Here is a 20270-nt window from a genome sequence, read left to right as displayed (position 1 = left end):
ATGTATGGTTAAAGAAATTAAGATAATGATGAAGCACTGTTGAGGCTTGATAGTTGTCAAGGGCTTTCTCACTGGTAACTTTTTTCTTGTTTGCAAAAATGATGAAACAGCTTCTTTTCTTGCAACTTAAGTATAATATTAAAGCCTTATCATCAGAAGACTTGAATGGCTTGAATGATGCAGACCCTTATTTTTTAAGGTGCAGTATACTCCTGGCCCTGTGGGACTTTATGATATCGAATTAAGGTCTGAGAGTCCATCTGCATGGACCTGTTGCAGAATCTGGATATGAATTTCTATTCTGTGTGTCTCGGAGACTAGAAGCCTTCAATTATTAATTATGATTATTGCAGTTCCCTATTTTCTTGTGGCGCTTGCTTATGATGTCAGTGAGGGAAGTGGTCACACGTTTACAGAACTGGGTAAGCGACAGCACTAACATTTAATATTTTCCATCATGGAATTACTACAAGGATTGTATAAAAGCAATTGAAGTCAGTGATTTTTCAAGAATCCTTGACAGTACCCGAAGCAGATGCTTGTGAAAGAGGCAAGCATATGTGATTCTTCTTTACCTAGTCCCACTCTGTAAGTATCTACTCAGCTTGCAACAAAGTTCAGCCCAGGAACTTTCTGGAACATATGTACTGAAGACTTGAAGTTCCACAGTGGATTTCTTCTCCATCAACTCATCTTTGCCTTTAACCCATGTAGAGCTCTAGTGTTCTCAACATCCAGCCTCAAGTAGTTCTGTGGGTCAAATACCCACTAACTCAGGAGGCGCTTCTGTTGGTTTTGAACATGCTTTCTGCTACTTCTGTTTGGTATTTTCTACTTTTTAAATTAGAAGAGACACTGATGGGTTATTACCTATTTATCTGCTTCATGTGATTCACAAAGGCAATTACAATAAATTGTGTATGGGTAATGGCAAAACCAAAATTTCTAGTATGACTGCCAAGCCAAAGAACTTACTGGTAAATTTGACAAGATTTACTCTAAAGCTTCCTAATAGCACTGATCTTACTGGATTTTTTAATATTGATAGCTTTGATTTCCTTTAAATTACATTTTTTCTATTATTGTGATTTATTATCTTGTGGGCACCTTGTCTGGAAGAAGGAGTGGTCCTCATTTTGAATAATGTCTAGATTATATTTACCAAGTATTAGGAGCGGAATTTCAGTGTGTAAGCTTTAGTGGTGTGGTGCATGCATTTGTACAGACAACATGCACGCAGGACATGAAGGGCAGGTAGTTTTTGCTTATTTACTGGAGAGCTCTACTCCGCTCTCGTGAGACCCCACCTGGAGCACTGCACCCAGCTCTGGGGCCCACAACGTAAGAAGGACATGGACCTGTTAAAGCAAGTCCAGAGGAGGGCCACGAACACGATCAGAGGGCTGGAGCACCTCTCCTGTGAAGACAGGCTGAGAGAGTTGGGGTTCAGCCTGGAGAAGAGAAGGCTCCGGCGAGACCTTCCAGCAGCCTTCCAGTACCTGAAGGGGGCCTACAAGACAGCCAGAGAGGGACTTTTTACAAGGGCATGTAGTGATAGGACAAGGGGTAATGGCTTTAAACGGAAGGAGGGTAGATTTAGATGAGATGTAAGGAAGAAGTTCTTCACTGTGAGGGTGGTGAGGCACTGGAACAGGTTGCCCAGAGAAGTTGTGGATGCCCAGTCCCTGGAAGTGTTCAAGGCCAGGTTTGATGGGGCTTTGAGCAACCTGGTCTAGTGGAAGGTGTCCCTGCCCGTGGCAGGGGGGTTGGAACTAGATGGTCTTTAAGGTCCCTTCCAACCCAAACCATTCTATGATTTAAATGGAGCATGCTCTTAGTAGCGGTATAACTATGTTTTTTTCTGCTCTTGACAAACCACTGTGTAATACTGTGAATTTTCAGTAGAATTCAGTAAATCTGATTCCAGCTTACACTTTGAATGATAATATTTAGATGTCCAGTAAGGTTTGTAAACAGGTTACACTGGGGGAAGGAAGTAATTCTGATAAAAGAATATTCATAATAGGAAACAAATGTGTAATATGAAAGGTCTGAACTTAACAGAGTCTTAAGCTTGAAACAAATCTGGAATTTCACACCAAAATACTAGCCTGAGTACATAGTCGACTAGTAAAATGAATGAGAGAACTGTTTATTTACCTAGCTAGGATTGCACAACCACCTAATGCAGCTGTGCCTTGTGTGGTAAGTGCCTTGTTATCATATGTTAGGTAGTCCTGAAGTGTCTGAACAATGTCTAACCAGAGATGCTACAACTTCAAGTATGGCAGGATTTGTTTCCTCAGTATCCTCACTTCCTCCTGTTGCTGCCAGTAACCACGCTGTTCTTTTGGTTCTCTCCTTTTTCTGTCTCATCTCCTGCTTCTGTTTAGATCCTGTTCCCATTGTCCTTTGTTTAGACAGGTCCTTTACTCACTTTTTTTTTTTTTTTTTTAAATGAGAAATTTAACTGATATAAACTTTTTGTGGAAATCCAACCCCCCAAACTTTACCTCTCAAAAGAAATGGTAGCACTAACTGGAAGTAAAATGAGTATCACATAACTGGATTATTATTTGCACCTGGGATGAACACAGGCTTTGTTTATGTACGTATTTGTACATAGTTATGTGTTGTCAGGGTTTGGCAGGATTATTTTGATGGGAGGAGCAAAATAGTGTGCAATAGGAGCAATACCCTGTGCAAAATAGTGATACTTCAAGGGTTACTCTCGTTTTGAGGAGCAAGTTAGCAGTGTTTCCAGCATGGTGAATTGACTTGGATCCTCTTGTTACTAGAACTGTAGGTATGTATATCAGAGCGCTGGCGTGTGCAGGCCTTCCTGCAGCACTGGTTCTGGGAGAAACTTTTTGGCTACTGCATCACTGTCTCCAGCCTGACTGTTCAACTCCCTGTCCCATCCACCTGATCGGCAGAATGATGAACATCACAATTGCTTCTTACTGGGAAGGACTTGGACTCCAGGCCTCATATTAGTTATACAGACAATTATATTACTGTAGTGACTCAGAAAGGGATCTAATGCTATCTGGTATTATTCTTTGTAGTCTCTTGTTTGTCTCCTGTTCATTGATTCTCCTGTTTGATTTCCCTTGTCCTTTGCACAGAGCTGCATACACCCTATTTGTTTTCATGTCTCTGCTTGCAGTGCCTTCCTAGCCTGTTTAGGTTAGTAAATGAATATCAGAACTTACAGCTGCTGCAGTAAACGTAAGAAGGAGGTGGTAAGCAGCAAACACAGGATGAGAGATTACTGGAGAATGCTATTGTGACTAGTAAGTTGGTCCACTGTAAGTAGACAGTATTTTGACTAATTCTTTTATTTCCTTGTTAGAAAGCAAGAAAACCATCAGTAGCTAGAGAGCTAAGTTGAAGGTGAGATAAACACTTGATATAAGAACACATGCAAGTTGAAATAATAAAATGGGAAGAAAAAGGAAAAAAAGTGGTTTGAATTCAGAGCATATGTTAGGCTAAGGGAGACCAGCTGACGTGGAAATATGGAAGAAACATATAGAAATAAGGGATTGTTCCATAGGGAGATTCATGTTGAACAGCACAGCGAAGGATGGGGGAAGCCAAATCAAGGACAGTGTGATGGATGGATTGGTGTACAGTTTTTTTGCTTTGATTTCTTCTTCTTGCTGGTATTCATTATGGTCTTTGAGCTTTGCCTTACTTAACAAGAACAAAGAAAGAGTAGTGCTCTCCATTGAGTGGTGAATCTTATTCTGATAGGAGGCGGAAAAGGAGTTATTTAACAGAAGATGAAATAGCAGTTGCTTTTTACTGCTTTTGCCTGTCATTACTGCAGCTGAAAGATGAAAGTTTCTTCAAATGCTTAACTTTTGGGTGCTGTGGTTTAAATGCATATATAGGTTACCGTTACTTTAAGTTCTTGCATTTTTGTGTTTCATTGAATGTTGTCCAGATTACCTGTATGACTTAAACGGCTGTCCAACAGAAATGTGGGGCTTGTAGGTTTTTTTTGATGTAGGAGAAAAAAGAAGAGTATAGAACATATGTTTGCAGAGCCAAATAGTTCTTTGACTTTTTTCTTTTGAAAAGGTGCAAAGCTGTCATTTTCCCTAGAGATAGTAGGAATCAAATGGCAAAGAAGCGTCATCTTTGTTTAGTGAGCAAGCATTTTTTCCAAACCCTTAGACCACAAGCAAACCTGTTTACATGTGCATGTTTTCTGTCTCTCAGTACCATTTTCAATTTCTTCTTGTGCACGTGTCCTTGATTATCTGTTCTTTCACTTTTTTTTGCAGTATATTCTGCTATTTCTCTCCTATTGAAGCAATACCCTGTGAAAGGCCATGTCAACTCTTCTCCCACGTAATTCACATACCTGTTCAATTTTGCATGTGCTCTGTTTTGGGTGGTGATATGTGCTGAAGTTTGAAGGCCAGTAATGTTTCTTTTCTCTGTATCCAGACATAAGCGTGATGGGTTCTTGTTCATGACGTGTAACATTCCCACCTCTAACTTCAGCAAGATTTTAACCCAGTCTGTAATCATGGTGTTACATTTCAGTTTAGCCCAGTGGCTCCCAAAATACTGGTGTTCAACATAATCCACATTCAAATAAACAATTAAACAAATTGCATACTTTGCAGACTTTACTGTATTTGTGGCAATTTTCTCATGCTATCCATTCCAAACTGTGATTTATTTCCCTTTGATTTTCTAATGTAGAATTTTTGCTTTTTGCTTGGTTTTCCTGCAGGCAGCTGGGAAAGTTCATTTACAAGATTGTCTTGACATGAGTCTGCTGTTTCTGTGAAATTTGCTGGTCAGAAGAGACCTGGCATAGCTTTCTCCCTGGAAACCTTCTTTACCGTGAAGACATTGTACTTCAGCAGCAGCTTTTTATATTCTCTCACATAGAAATTTTATCTTTACTTGACTGAGGTTTTGCTAACATTGCAGTCTAATCTCAGGACATATATTTAAAGTATATTTATTATAGCCACCTGTTATTCATGCCCACCACTTTCTGTTTATTCCTCCATGAGATTTCAGTTTTAAACTCCCCAAGATTTTCCTCTGGGTCCAATACTTTAATGCAGTATTTGGAGGAAAAGCTGTCTTTGAAAGTTGCTTCCTTTGTCCAGTAGATCTCAATGCTATGTGCAAATGAACAACAACTTCTTCTTTTGGGACTAAAATGTTTCCCAAAAATCCCATTTTCTATTCTGAAAAATACCCCATATTACACCAAATTAAACCATCCTATTTGTTTTCATGCAAATAAAACCATCATTACTTCCTTGAGTGCGCTTGTTTCTTCAAGCAATTAATTTCTTGCTCATTTCTTTTTAGGTCATCAACATTATTAGTTTTATCATCAGGCTTGCATACTAACTGGGAAATGAGGGAGTTAGGAGTATAGCTACCGCTTTCTTGTAATCTGTGGGATTCCCCACCTTAATTATGCTTATGAAGTTACTTTAAGAAAAACCAAACCAAAACAAACTTGCACTCTTTTGGGGTCATTTTCATGTTGGTAGCTGTGAACAGTTCACAAACAGTTTATGATGCTTTAGCTCTTTTGAAAAAGTGAAAGTTACCATTTGGGTATGATTAAATAGATTGATAGGACATGATGTATAGGACCTCTTCCACTGTATGCTGAAACGTGTTCGATAAAACATACTCCACTTCTAGAATGTCATGTATTTTTTCTTTTAGGTACGTTTATAGTTGCTGGTATTGTATGAAGCCTCAGGGGACCCTCAGCCACACCAGGGTAACTTCTCAGGATTTGCTTATGCTTGCTATGATTCCAGTGCTACGTGTTTCTAACTGAGTGTTAAAATTGCAATGGCAAATGGAGGACCTTTTGATCTACCCAGTAACAAGGGACATGGACTCTGCTATTTGAGCACTGGGCAAGCATAACTGGGTTTTTGAGACCTTTGTTAAAGAGGTGTCAGCACAAACAAAACCTGAGGTCTGGGATTGCCAAAGGAGAAGAGACCAGACATAAAACTTAGCGTCTTGTTGCCAGAACTGCAATGAAACATCAGATCCCCTTGCCGACTATGTTGAGTGCTGTAGACCAGGAGTTGATGCTTTCAAGTTTGTGACTGCTTTCATAAAGGTTGCCATTGTGCCTGATTCCCTTGGAAGTCTTTCATTTGCTGTTTCATCCTCTTTAGAATAGTGTGGAAATCGAGACCAGGAGTGCTGTAATAGTTATATTATGATAATTAACAAGAGCTCCATTTTTTTGTTTTAGCCATCAGTACATGCTGAACTTTTTAAAGCCAAAGCTCTCAGTGAGATGTAAAGATTGTTTAAAAGTTATGGTGGGCCTTCCTAATCCATTTCCCCAGGGTTTTGACCACCCTCTCTGTTGAATAATTTTGTACCACACCAATGTAGACATGTATCATTGTGGGATCTGAAAATGTTTTCTGATTTCTTGATTCCTTACCCCCGAAAATCTTTCAAATTGTTCATACCAGAGCAAAGCACCTTGTTGGAGTAAGGTTGATGGGAGATCCATCTATTCCTGATTTGAATCCATAAAATCTGTACCTTTCCAAGCTATCACTTTTTTGATTTGTGAGTCCTACGTTGCTTTGCTGAAAAGCTGTCTCAATAACTGGTTTTATAATGTTTGGCACTGACAAGGGACCACTGGTCCAGTACAAGTTAATACCCAGAAGTTATTTTCCCTGCTTCCCTTCCACCAGGACAGTATACGCTTTCTTGGTGATTGCTACAAGGTTATTAGTGGTAATGAAATCCAAATTTTGTGATGATACTGTAGGTCAAGTTCTTAAAATTAGGTTTCTTCCTACTTAGGTCTATGCACAGTCCCCTGTATGGTGTCTCTGTACAAGGTTCAGAAATGAAAACTGATTCCAGTTTTTATTCTGCACTTTAGCTTTTTACCATTACAGCTCTAAGCATGAGTAAGCTGTACCCCATTTCCACACATTTCACAGATATTTTTGCACAGTCATCAGTGAAGTTCTCCTAGCTGTTTTACTGCTTGAGGAGGGGCATGGGGGGAATGACACAGGAACAAAACAAATTGAAGGCATCACCTTGCTAGGTCATTGAGTGATTCCTGAAAATAAGGCCGCCTAATTACTTCACTTGTTTTAGACAAAAACAGCCTGCTGCTTTGAACTGCCTTAGGTGTAGATGCTTGGGTTTTATTGGGTTATTTCATATAACTACATTGCTTTGTTTGGTGTGTCCATAGTGTTAACTTTTTAGCTTTGCTCAGTTTTTATTTACTAATTCAGAACTAGTGTGAAAGGGACTAGCAGGTCCTTGCCATCGTATGACTTTGACAGAGAATTGTACTGTAAAGTACGATGAAGAAATGTTTCAGTTTTATGTGCTGCTGGCTGCTGCTGCTGCTTTTCTTACACAGAAATGGTCAAGATTTGTGACTGATGTCACAACAGCTTGCAAAGTCTTTGGCCTACGTTTGCTATTTTTCTGTAGGAAATCTGGCATCCACTGTTTGTCTGTAGTTTGTCCAAAGAAATCCTTGATGAGATCTAGGCATCCTGCGTTCCCCCTCTCTTCTATTTGTTCATCTTTGCAGGTTTTCTACCAGGTCGGTCAGTCTGTCCCTTCTGCTTCTAGTTCTTAGCTATGAGCATATTAGTTCCAGTCTGCAAATCAAGGAGCTTACGTCAGGTCTGAATGATTCTCTTCTGGGGATAATGCTGCAGAAATTGTTAGAGCCTTAGCATAGCAGGCAGCTGAAGGAATCTCGCTTTCTATTTTTCCAGTTATTCTTTTGCATCGCGATATTGAATTCAATCACATAAGCTCACCAATTAGGGCAGTATTTCTTTTTTATTTAAGCTGGTACAGCTAATCCATGGAATACATCTACTTCAGCTTCCTATGTTTTTGGGGGACTGATCTAGGTTAGATCCATTTTCTCTGACTTATATACTTCATTATTGTCACCTACTGTATTTGTGAAGCCCTCTGTATTTGCTAAGGTACTAGAAAAATTGGCTGAGACCCTTATTGCACCTCACCCTTTGTCTTTTTCTGATGTTTTAGAGACATAAGAATTGTAAACTGTTGATTTATAGAAGACTCTGGAGAAAATTTAGTCCATCCTTCTGTTCAGACCAATTTTATTGTTTTGTCCAGCAGAGTCTTAAAAACCTCCCAACAAAAGAGGTTCCACTGCCTTCCTAGCAATCTTCCATTGCCTTCCTAGCAAAGAATTTTTTTGTAATGTCTTAAACTGTCAAGACACAACTTGTGGCTGTTGCCTCTTCTTTTACCATCTGCCACTGCAAAGAAAAGTTTGGCTATGCTATCTTTGCAGGTCTGTTTCAAGTAGCTCTAGGTTGCTATTTGATTACAGCTTATCTGCTTCTTGGCAGACTAAAAAAGCACAGTTCATAAAGCTTTTCCTTAGCGGCCATGTGCTCTAGGTTGCTCACCCTCTGGATAGTCATCTACTTGATGCTCCCAAGTTTCCTTATTGTTACTGCTCCCAGTATTGCAGGTATGTCCTCATTACTGTTCAATAGAAGGGAAGAGTAACTTCCCTTAAACTCTGGCCATGCTTCTCACATTTCAGTCTGACACATAGTTTGCCTTACCGTGTTGAGAGCGCGTTTTTGTCTTTCAGTTTGGCATCCATCATGACAAACATACCTTTTTCAGCAGGGCTGCTACTCAGCCAATTACTTCTGAGCTGCTTTTGAAGCATGGTGGTCTGCTCCAGGTACAGATCTTTGTGCTTTCCACTGTTGAGCATCATAAGGGATTTGTTGGCCCAGTGCTTAAGGTTCTCAAGGAAACAACCCTCTGAATTGAAGCTCTGCTCCGGCTGTATTCACCATCCCAGATGATTTAGGATTGTTTGCATTTTTTGTCTCATCTTCCAGGTTTCTGATGAAAATGTTGAGCTTTATAGGCTCCAGTATTGACCCAAGATTACTTGACTTGTTTGACATTCAGCTGACAGCCAGTAGTTGACTATCTTTTAAGCTTGTTCAGTTAGTTTTCAAACTATGCGAGTCAGTTTATTCAGCTTGCATTTCCTTAGCCTGGAAAAGAGAATGCAGTGGGAGATGGTGCCAAAAGTCTTAATAAGGCAATGTGCATTACGTCTACATCTTTTCTTTCATTCTTGTAGCCAGGTATTTTATCATTGAAGGCAATTGCGTTGCTTGGGCATGATTTGCCATTGGGAAATTGGTTTCCTCTTCTGGATTAACATCTTTTCCTTTATGTGATTAGAAGAATACATGCTCCGGTGATTTTTCCAAGGACTCAGCTGAGCCGGATCAGCCTATAGTGCTTTGGGTGCTCCTCCTTACCTTTCTTGATGGAAAATGGCTATGATTTTAGATACGTTTTTTCCCCTGGCTTTTTTTTTTTTTTTCATTTCCCCTAGCGATCAAGAGCTCCCCTGATTTACCATGATTCTTTGATAAGCAGCAACCTTGCAATTGCATCAACCAATTCTTTTGGCACTTTCAGGTGCATCTAGTCGAGTCTCATGAGTTTACATACATCCAACTTCTGTAGGTCATCCCTAAGCTGTCGTCCAGCCCCTTTCTCAAAAAGGGAAAAGTAGGTCAGGTTGCTGAAAGCATTGTCCAGTCAAGCATTGAATATTGCCAAGGTTGGAGATTCCACAGCCTCTCTGGGCAACTTCTTCCATTATTTAATAATCCTCATTGTGCGTGTGGGGAAACATCTTTGTCATTGGAATTTCCTCCGTTACAACTTTTGACTGTTGGTCCTTGTCCTTTGGACATACATCACATGCTTCAGCATCTGTATCATCTAATTGACTCTCTCCAATAAGTTGATGTCTTGCTTGTACTGAGTCCAAAACTGGACACTGTACTCCAGATGCAGTCTCTCCAATGCCAAGCAGAGGAAGATAATCATGTCCCAAAACTTGCTGGCTACTCCTGCTAATGTAGCCTTGTATACGCTTGGCCTTCATGATTTCAAGGGCACATTACTGACTCATTTTCATCTTGTTATCCACTAGTGTGTTTTTTTGCAAAGCCACTTCGTAGCCTTTGAGCCCCCAGCCTGTGTTGCTGCATTGAGTTACTGAACTCTAGGTGCAGGACTTTCCATTTGCCCTTGGATTTCATGTAGTTCCCATTTTTCCAGCCTGTCAAGGTCTATTTGGATAGCAGCCCTGCCCTCCAGTGTTTCGGTTGATGTGTCTTCCTCCCCCTCTCAATCTGGTATTATGCACAAACCTGCTGAGAGTGCATACTGTCCCATTGTCCAGGTATTTAATGAAGACATTGAACAGTATTGGCCCAATATTGATCCTTGAAGGACATTGCTGGTAAGTTAATGGGTTTTTTTTGTGTTGTGATTTGGGGGGGTGGGGTGTTCTTTTTTCATCATCTTTTTTTTCCCCAAGAGCACCTTATAGTCTGCTTAGTCCACATCTCACAAGCTTAGCTATAAGAATACTGTGGGAGACAGTGTAGAAAGCCATGCTCAAGTTAAGCTAAACAGCATCTAGTGTTCCCTCATCCACTGAGCCATTCATCTCATCATAGAAGGCAGTGAGGTTATTCGGGCACAATGTGCCGTCGCCAAATCCATGCAAGGTGTGCTCCCAGTTGCTTTCATGTGCTTGAGTACAACTTTGGGGGGATTTTCTTTGATAGCTTTCTGAGAACTGAGATGGGGCTGACTGGCCTATAGCTCCCTGCACACTCCATCTTCAACATGTGCATGATGGTTGCCTTTTTGCAGTTTTCAGGCATTTCCCCCAGTCATCGTGACATATCAAAAAGGACAGAGAGTGGCCTCACAGTAACCCTGGCCACGGGCACCCTGGGATGTATTTCTTATGGCTTTCTGGAATCTCATATGTCAAATATGCTTCAGTGGTCCTTTCTCCTTTACTTTGGTTCCAGCACTGTTTTATGCAACTTATCTTTGCCCTTGTGATTACCATTGCATCTCTCACTTCAGCATCGTTCTTCAGATTAGGTACACCAGCCTGTTTGTCCTGTCTTGTGATTGGATAGTTTGTACACCAAATCTCAATCGACTTACTCTGGTTACATTATGCGGTGCTAGACTGAGTTTGTGACAAGTCTTTCATTAAACACTATTTTGAATGCAGATCACCAATTTTGTTATTCCCAAGTTATCTTTCAAATAAAATGTCAAGTCCAAGTAATAGTGTAGGATGGAGCAGTTAATATGCTATCAGGACAGCTGCATAAATAATTAAGTACAATGTGTGCAAAGGAAACTTAGTTTTACTATCAGCATTTTACTTTGGAGTCAGTTGAACCAAAGATGAATATGAAGAGACTTAGTCATATGGCAGAAGTAATCTGTTCCTTGTGGGTAACTCTGTTTCCAAATATTCTTATCTGAAACAATGACAGTAGGTGGAGTCCAGAACAGTAGTAAGACACCTAAATATATGTGTTGGTTTGTAAGTGCAAGTGCATGCCTAAGTTCTCATTATAGGCTTTGCTAACTAGGGGATGATTTGTCTCATCCTGAGGTAGAAACCTAATGGCTGGTCCCATGATTATTCACTAATCGGTCCATATACTGTTGCCTAGATCTTTGTATCCTGTAATAGGAGTTTGCTTTCAGGTGGACACCTACATTAAGGGTGTGTTAATCTGGTGCTAAAGCCCTACCCTGTAAGTCAAAGCCCATGTTTATGTATTCTAGCAGAAGTTTTGTTACTAGATTAAGTACTATTGACAGAAGATGCCTTTCTTGTAATATTTTTCCACAGGTGTTTAGAGAGTTTATAGGCAGGGATTGGAGAGGAGGAAGAAACTATTGCATGGGACATAATAAGGCCTGATTTCCTACGTAGTTGCATCTTGTTCTCTTGCTCTATTAGTTTCCTCTGTGATGACTCATATGAAACTCCCACCGGTCAAGTTTGTGGTTCTATCTTCTCTTTAGCTTTCTTAGAGCTGTGGCGCAAACTGTGCCCTCTCTGCCAGCCGACTGAGCTGGTAGGAGTCTCATCTCTCGAGACCTCTGCCCATTAAATGTGTTTGGAAATTGATAGGCCATCTTAAGATATTTCTAGGGGAAACGCAGGCAATTCGTGCCAAAGATAGATGCCTATAATGGAAATACTGTTCTTCAAAGCTTCATTTATGAAGAGGGAAGGAGATCCAGAGGTATTTTTGGGTATTACTGATTTCATCTTAAAACAGGTCTGAGTAGTATCCTGGGAGTATATCCACTGTCTTTTCTCTGTTTTTCTCTTCAGTCCATTTCTATTACTAAATGCCATAAAGTTACAAATTAAAAACCCAACAATAAATAAATAGAAATCCCTCAGATATGACATAGAGTTAGTGTCCTGGTTTCAGCTGGGACAGAATTAACTCTCTTCTTAGTAGCTGGTACAGTGCTGTGTTTTGGATTTAGTGTGAGAATAATGTTGATAACAGTCTGATGTTTTAGTTGTTGCTAAGTAGTGCTTGTCTTAAGGCAAGGACTTTTCAGTTTCCCATGCTCTGCCAGCAAGCAGGTGTGCAAGAAGCTGGAGGGAGCAGAGCCGGGGCAGCTGACCTGAACTAGCCAAAGGGGTATTCCATACCATGGAACGTCATGCCCAGTATATAAACTGGGGGGAGTTGGCCAGGAGGGGCGGATTGCAGCTCTGGCATCGGTGAGCAGGTGGTGAGCAATTGCATTGTGCATCACTGGGTTTCCCCCCCCCCCCCCCCCCTTTTTTTTTTGTTATATTCCTTTTCATTACTATTATTATTATATTTCATTATTATTATTGTTAATATTATATTTTACTTTAGTTATTAAACTGTTCTTCTCTCAACCCACGAGTTCTGCCTTCTTTCCCGATTCTCCTCCCCATCCCACTGGGAGGGGGAGGAGTGAGGGAGCGGCTGCGCGGTGCTTGGCTTCTGACTGGGGTTAAACCACGACAGTTAGTGCTAGGAAACCTTTTGGGGTTGTCTCAGATGGGCAGTTTTTCAGAAAACCTTTTCTTCTCTATTGTGCAGTCTTGCTTTCAGGTACTGCAACACCGTGCATATTAGAAATTAGAAGTTGAGATAAATTTAAAAACTGCACCAAAGCTACTACAAGAGTCTGTGTGAACCTGAAAAGCCTACCACTCCAGTTCAAAATGTGTTGCTGAGCTTCCTTTTTTCATTGCTTAATTTATGACCTTATGTTGCAAATGCTACTTGTAAATGAAGAGTTGCCAGTGGGATTTCCGTTTGGAGTTGTTCAGTGAAATCAATTCAAAATGAAACTTTACAACTGATTTTATTGGTTTGTGATCAGAAACTTTCTATAAAACCTACTTTCTTGGGTAAGGACTTGTTACTTTTGCTTCTTGGATTGTTAACACCTCAGAAAAGGGATGACAAGCTTAATATTTACTTTGGTTGTTGATGTAACTGGGTTTCTCTGTCAGAGCTTTCTTGACTTCTTTCAGCTTTGAATAATGAAGAAATAAAAGCAGGAATAATGCATTAAAAAATATACCGTATTATAGTTTGATAAAATTCACCTCAAATTACTTATGTTCCAGTCACTGTAAGTTGAGGACGATAACATGGCAAATAACGAAGTAGTAAAGATGTCTCCTTTGGCATTAAATGAACTTTTTTTGAGGGGGGGGGGAAGGTGAAGTAGGGAGGTGGGGAACAAAAAGTTTCATCCAGAGAATTGTGCTGTAATTGAAAGTATTAAACAACACTTCTCCCTTCCCTCCAGAAGCATTTTCTGTTTGTATTATACTCAATTTTTTCAAGGTGGTACTTGTTAATTCAAAATCAAACATCTGTCTCTTCTGCATTGCCTGTTGTTTAACTTAAACCTTTCAAAACTTCAGATTAAAACTGAGGGAAGTAAGGAAATGTTTCTACAAGTGTACTTTTTTAATGTAGTCGAGTGTCATTACTTACATTTTCATTCAGATCTGTTCCTTTCAAGTTGTGTAGCACCAAGAATTTTCTAGTGACTATTTGTGAAGGTAGTGCCCCACACCTCATGGTCCTGCAAACTTTGTAGATCTTAGGCTTCAGTTTACATGCCTAAAACTTCACAAACTGACTAGGAAATAGAATTTGGATCCTTGTACTTAAAAAGGAATGGTCCTTTTTCACTAAGCAAAAACATTTGAAAGGCCTAATGTTATCCTTAACTAGATGCTTTTGATGTTTTAAAGATCATGGTGGCATGCAACAATATCCAGTTTTATTGTAATTTTTTTTGTTGTTGTTGCATCTAATTTGATCATACTCTCATTTTGTTTGAATTATTTATCCTAATTCCATATGCTGATGGCTTGCTGCTATATAAGTTATACACGAAATAGTGGCTTTTGAACTCAGGAAAGATCATCTTCTTAAATAACATTAAAGGTGGTTGCACTTTTGTCTGTTAATTTCAAGATGAGGCTTACCAAAAAGTTTTCCTGCAGTGCCTGCATGTGAAGTCCTTGAGAGTTCCTTTTGAGAATTGCTGGCCTATACTCTTGGGATTTTTCACTTACTATCTCATTGCACTTTTTTCTTTGTATAACATATTTCAATCAACTTTCAGAGTGTACTAGGTAGAGACACTAAAGACTAATCTTTTAGATTAGTCATTAGACTTAATAATTTTTTTTCCTTTGTGTGTGACTTGAATTACAATTTAATTAAATTGGAAACAATTAAGTTGGACAGCCTTTTCCATTATAGATGGTCATATATTGGCTAAAGAATGCATAGTCATTCCTGTAATAATTTAACCAAGTTTTTCAAGTCTGTTTGAGCTAAATCTGTTGCTTCAGGAGCCTGAAATGTGGTTCTTATAAGATTGGAAATATTCTGTAGAGCTTAAATAGCCCTTGAAGTTGATACAAACAGCTTTGTGGACTTAGTGGTCTCTGTTCCAAGTGATGCACGTGTGTGATCATACTCCAACAAGGGCAGGCTTCTGATGCTGCATATGGTAACTGCACCTGTAGTTGCAAATGATAAATGGTTATTTTGGCAGATGCTTGTGTATGTCGTAGTTCATCTTGATGACATTTTAATTCATAAGTAATCACTTGATGAAGTAGCTTTTTTACTAAAGGAACGATACGGGAGTTTGGTCAATCAGCCAGTTCCAAAGTGATAGCCTAATAATGACTTCATGTATGATAAATACATGAACTGATGAACACGCGTTGTTTATTTGGCAGCATACTGTTTTATTTCCCATCACTGCATTCAACTAACCAAATAATTTAAGAAAAGTTATAAAGGTGAGCATAAATATTTGCCTGAATTGATCAAATCTTGATTAGCTTTAACTGACAAAGACTGACAGAGACTCCTCCTTTAATCCTTTGAAAATTTCTAGAGAAGTAAGTTATGCTGCACTTAAAATGAGGAGCCCACCTAGTGCTAGAAGGCAGTCTACTAATTAGCATGTTCCTTTTGGCCTCTGGTATTTTCTTTTGGGTTTTATTCTGGTTGTTTTTTGTTCAGGTTTTTTTGGTGGTTGTTTTTAAGCAGTGCTGTGCTACCATAGTTGAGGCACACAGAACTTGCAAATACATTCATGCAGTAGTTCTGTTTGTTTGATATTTTTTCTTTTGTTTGCCTTCAAATAGGTTTCAGCTGAATCTTTTCAGTGGACAGTGTTAATAAGAAATTTAAAATTATTTGCCTTTAAGGTAGAATAGATCTTATTGTCCAATTCATCACCATATATTTCTGTGACCAAAACTGAAAGATACTTTCTCTCATATAGTAATAACATGTATCAACTTCTACAACCTATTCAAACATCAGATACTGAATTGGGCCTCTGTTACTGCGGATGACAGCTGTTTGGGGAGAGTAGTTTGGGGTTTTTTGCAATTGTTCTATGGGAAGGTATAATAGCAAAGAGCCAGCTATGTAAATGTTTGCTGATCTGTTATAACAGTGTCTTATTCTGTCTAACAGCAAACATGAGGTCGGCATCAGAAGAGCCAGTCCCATTACATGAAGAATTTATCTACTGTTGTGGAGCTGCTACCCATGTCTTAAAGTGTGGGCCCTGGAAAGACCTCTCAAAAGATGAAAGTAAAAATCTACCCAGGCTCTTATTCATGATTATTCCTGGTAAGGGTCTTTTTTTGTTTATAGTCTAGAAGTACGATGATTGGCAAAGGTATGTTCAATTTCAGTTTCAAAAAACTCACTAGATAAGCGGTAGAATTTGGCCCATGCGTATGGCCAAAAAATCAGTAGTATTGCAATGGTGAAATTCCTTTGTTATATTTGATTACTACTGTTATCTGTATTCGTAATGATGCCATAAGGTAAAACTGAGAAATTAGGATGTGTCACTCATTTACTTGGTGGTAGTGGTTTGCTGACAGCATTGTGGTTTGTTTTTTTTCCGTTGCTCTCCTTCCATTTATTTCTTGCACATTGAAGTGGTACTGCAATGTCAGTTGTGTGCCAACTGAAAGGTGAAAGTTACAGTATTTGAGGGAAAATTCTGGATCCAGTAGTTTTTTAAAGTTAGGGGGTTTTATACTAAATGCTTTTTAACTTAGATTTTTGCACATGAATTTTTATGATAAGCCTCTTGAACTCAGTGGGCATTGTATGGTTCCGAGTTAGTTACATTTAAATCTGGTCATCTTAAAATGAAAGCTCTAAACTTTCATTTCGCATATGTTAAAATTAATAGAGAAGTCCTAAATTCATTGAAGTCTGCTGATGAACCGTAGGAGTTCTGCCATTAGCAAAAGTAGAGCTTGAGCGTGCTCAGGCACAGATAATGTGAGTCTTTCACTTCCTTAGAGTTTGCAGATTTCTGATGCTTCCTATAGTTTATTTGAATGTATTGGATACTATTGTTACTTCCCCAAGAATTAGCGGTGCAAATAATGACTCTTCTGATTATCCACATCTTTGGCTTACTGTTTCTGTTAGAGCGTACTCTGATGCTGTTTATGGGCCAGTGTGTGGGTTGATCTTTACTTAGTGGTGAAAGAGAGCACAGGTTCCATTTTTTTGCAAGGTTTTGGAAGCCCCATGGAATATTTTATGTTAGTTTCTTTGGGCACAATGATTTTATGGCCTTGCCTCCTGGAGTTGAATAATAGTGTAACTTTTAACCCAGTGACAGTGAAGTTTAAATTCTTTCCTTAACTGAAAAGAAGAAATAAGCCTCCTATGATTACATCTTGCTACTGTTTCGTGGGAACAACTTTTTAAGCCAGATACTGCATAGTATAACTCTTTAGTAAAAGACTATCTGTATGGATCCAAATCATCAAACAGTTTTCCAGAGGTACAAGCCTGATTTGATGCTTTTCAATTGCTGCTTTCTTCCAGTTAAGGCATTTCTGGAAGGCTTAAATGAACAGCTAAGTTAAGTGTTTCTTTTTCCCCCATGTTCTGGAGCTTTCACCTGTCTTCTGGTTGTGATACCCTTGTGTTTGGGTTGGTAGTAGAGCCTGTAACTAGGGTAAATCTGTAAAGCTAACTTATATTGGTAGAAGGATTTGTAGGGGAAGAGCACAAAAGTCAAACACTAGCATCCAAGGCAAGGTACCCCTACAAGGCACGTAAATTATTCTGCTCGAAATATACTGAGTCACACTGACTTTATGGGCTCTATATTCATCACAGGAAACTTTTCATGCAAGAAAATGTAGTGGCAGGGCTACATGGAGCTTATTTCCTGCAGAACAGTTCTGTGAAGACTCCTTAATAACATCTTACATTAACTAGATAGGCATCCAGAAATAGACATCAGTGGAATATTCGGAGTGCTTCTGTCATGGTCTGCAAGCTTTTGTAAGCAGCTAATTTATGGTTTTGCTCTTATTTCAGAATTATGTGGGTAACAAACTGGAAGTTCTCTCACTGGGAAAACAATTAAAAAACACAGCAACCACAATAATGCTATCTTCATTTTAGATACCCAAATTCAGTAGTGAATCAAGTTACCCAAGCTCCTTGCTGTGGCTGGCAGGGATCTGACTAGGACCTGGCATAACATAATGCAGTTTTGCTTCTCATAAATCAGATGTTTTTTTCCTACCGATATATGCCTCATTTTTAGCCTTCAAGGGAAATTCTGTCTGCCAACACAAAAAACATAGCCTTAGGAGAGATCCGGACATTTGGGTCATCTGGCAACACGTTCGTGTACCTAAACAGTTAGGATTAGATAGCATTCCTCTCGTGCTTTTGTAACTTCCCGAGTATGAAATGTGGAGCCCTTCTGGAGTCCAGCAATTTTCACACTTGAAAGGCATGTATCCCTAGTCGAGAGTCTTTGTGGAATGAAATAAAGAGGGGCAAAAGGATAGCTTGGTACAGGTCAAGGAAAGAAATATCCAGACAAGGGCAACTCTTACTCAAAAAGGAGAGTATGCACAGCCAAGTGTTCAGTGATCTGAACCGAACGTGGTTAGTCCTACTGCATGTGATACATTGTTCTGCGTATTAAACTGCTCTGGTACATACTTTTCCAGTCTTAATGAAATTCATGCATATGATTTTGTTTATATGTAATCACACAAAACGAGGTTGGGGGTGGGTATAGAAGAGAAAGATGATAAAATTTTCAGCTTCTGCTGGAGTCAGATTTTTGCAAGAGATTTGAGAATAAATCCTGTATACTTATTTTCTTTCTCGTTTTTAGTCAAATTTCTTCATAATGGGGAGGATTTCTCTCTGGTCTGACTTATTTTTTAAAAAAAGGGGGGAGAGGGAGGAAGCTGACTCCAAAACCTTCTTCTACTCTGAAATCAATGGCAAAATTCCCATTGACTTTAAATGAGGCAGGATTCTGCCTCCTGAGGACTGATAGCTCACTGTGCTTGAAGCAGTTGGAATATAGAATGTACAGTGGAGTTCAATCTCATTTAACTACAACAAGCTAATGTTTTTATTAATGGCAGTCTGTGTAAACTTATAATTTTAATAAAGTTTTACTATATTAGTTGAAATGTTTAATGTGCACTTTTTTTGTTCCATAATGTTTTTTCCTTGTGTAAACAAAACCTCTGTATAGGAGTAATAATGTGTTTACTGAAGTAATTACTGTGTAAAAGGCCCAATTTTTCCTCAGTCCAGAATATATGTGTATACTTGTTTGCCTTTCTTAATATGAATTCTTTTCTATTAAAATCAATGAGATTTACTCATGAGAGTAAAATTAAATGTGTACAGTTGAAGGATCAGATCCATGGTTTTCTGGAAATGTAGGCGTTACGGAAAGGACAGGAATTACTTTTTTTTCCTCTTGTGTCATAAAGGTCTATTTTCCCTTTTGCAGTGTTTGTTTAGTGTAAAATTAGCAATGAAGTATAAAATCTACTACAGCAATATTTAACATTGCTTGGGTTCATTGAAAACCAGGATCCACAAAGTGTAATGGAATATTTTTTTTACTGTTTTAAGAGTATCTGTCTATTTGTGTCTGTGTATTTATGAAACATTTAACTTCGTAAATAAATACAGTACAAATTTTAAAACCACCGTGCTGTTTAGCTCATAAAGTTTTGCTGTTCATCGAGTTTTTCTTCCATTTCATTGCAGGAGTGCATTGCAATACCATCATTCCAGGCTTTGTAATTTTTGTTACCATTGCTGTAAACTAGGCGATTTTGTTATTTGCAATCTTGTACTCGGGAAGCTTAGTTCACGGTTGATAATGTATAATGTAAATAACATTTTTTGTGGTAAAGCATGCTGCACAAGTTTTGTTCATTAATATCCAGAAATAATTTCAGAATTCGGTTCTCTGGCATGCATGCAGAGTATTCCCAATGCTTGCCAAGTTTCTTGATCTGCCTGCTTGCAGTTGGATTGCTGCTGGGTGATTGGATCATCTTATTGTTTTACCAACTCATGTAGTGACTTGGTGATGTTTAAGGCCTATGAGGACTTAACCAGACACTTTTTTTAAAGTATAAAGATTTGATCTCCTGAGCTAATCCTCTGAGTCAAGAGTTGCTTATGGTTTTCTGCACAACAGAAAGTGAGGGCTTGAATTCTGATCTTCTAGGAGTAGCTACATGTACTTACATCAACAAGACTGTTGTCACTTGAAGACTGCTTAACTATTTTTCAGCAGTGAAAATAGTGCGAACAATTTGCCTGGATTATGACAAGTCTTTACTGTGTTCTCCTCCCTTGAAGTGAGACTTCCTGTTAGCTTTAAAGTCTTTGAAGTTCTATTTTTGACTGTAATGTAGGGACTCTGAAAACCTTTCAATACATTATTTGGCTTTGTCTTCACCTGCTGTT

At 38.9% G+C, this 20270-nt stretch overlaps 1 protein-coding gene across 3 annotated transcripts in view; it reads left to right on the top strand.

The window, feature by feature from the left end:
• Positions 1-15961: 15961 nt before the first annotated feature.
• Positions 15962-20270, top strand: part of LDAH (lipid droplet associated hydrolase) — a 110198-nt gene continuing 105889 nt past the window's right edge. For all 3 annotated transcript variants that reach the window (XM_050893771.1, XM_050893770.1, XM_050893772.1), the window contains exon 1: positions 15962-16115. In XM_050893771.1, coding sequence (XP_050749728.1) covers positions 15962-16115 — 154 coding nt within the window. The remainder of the gene's footprint in view (positions 16116-20270) is intronic.

This window comes from Gymnogyps californianus, chromosome 3, assembly GCF_018139145.2.
Source record: "Gymnogyps californianus isolate 813 chromosome 3, ASM1813914v2, whole genome shotgun sequence".
Taxonomy (NCBI): Eukaryota; Metazoa; Chordata; class Aves; order Accipitriformes; family Cathartidae; genus Gymnogyps; species Gymnogyps californianus.
The sequence above is the reverse complement of the archived record's forward strand: the minus strand, read 5'-3'. Positions and strand labels throughout refer to the sequence as shown.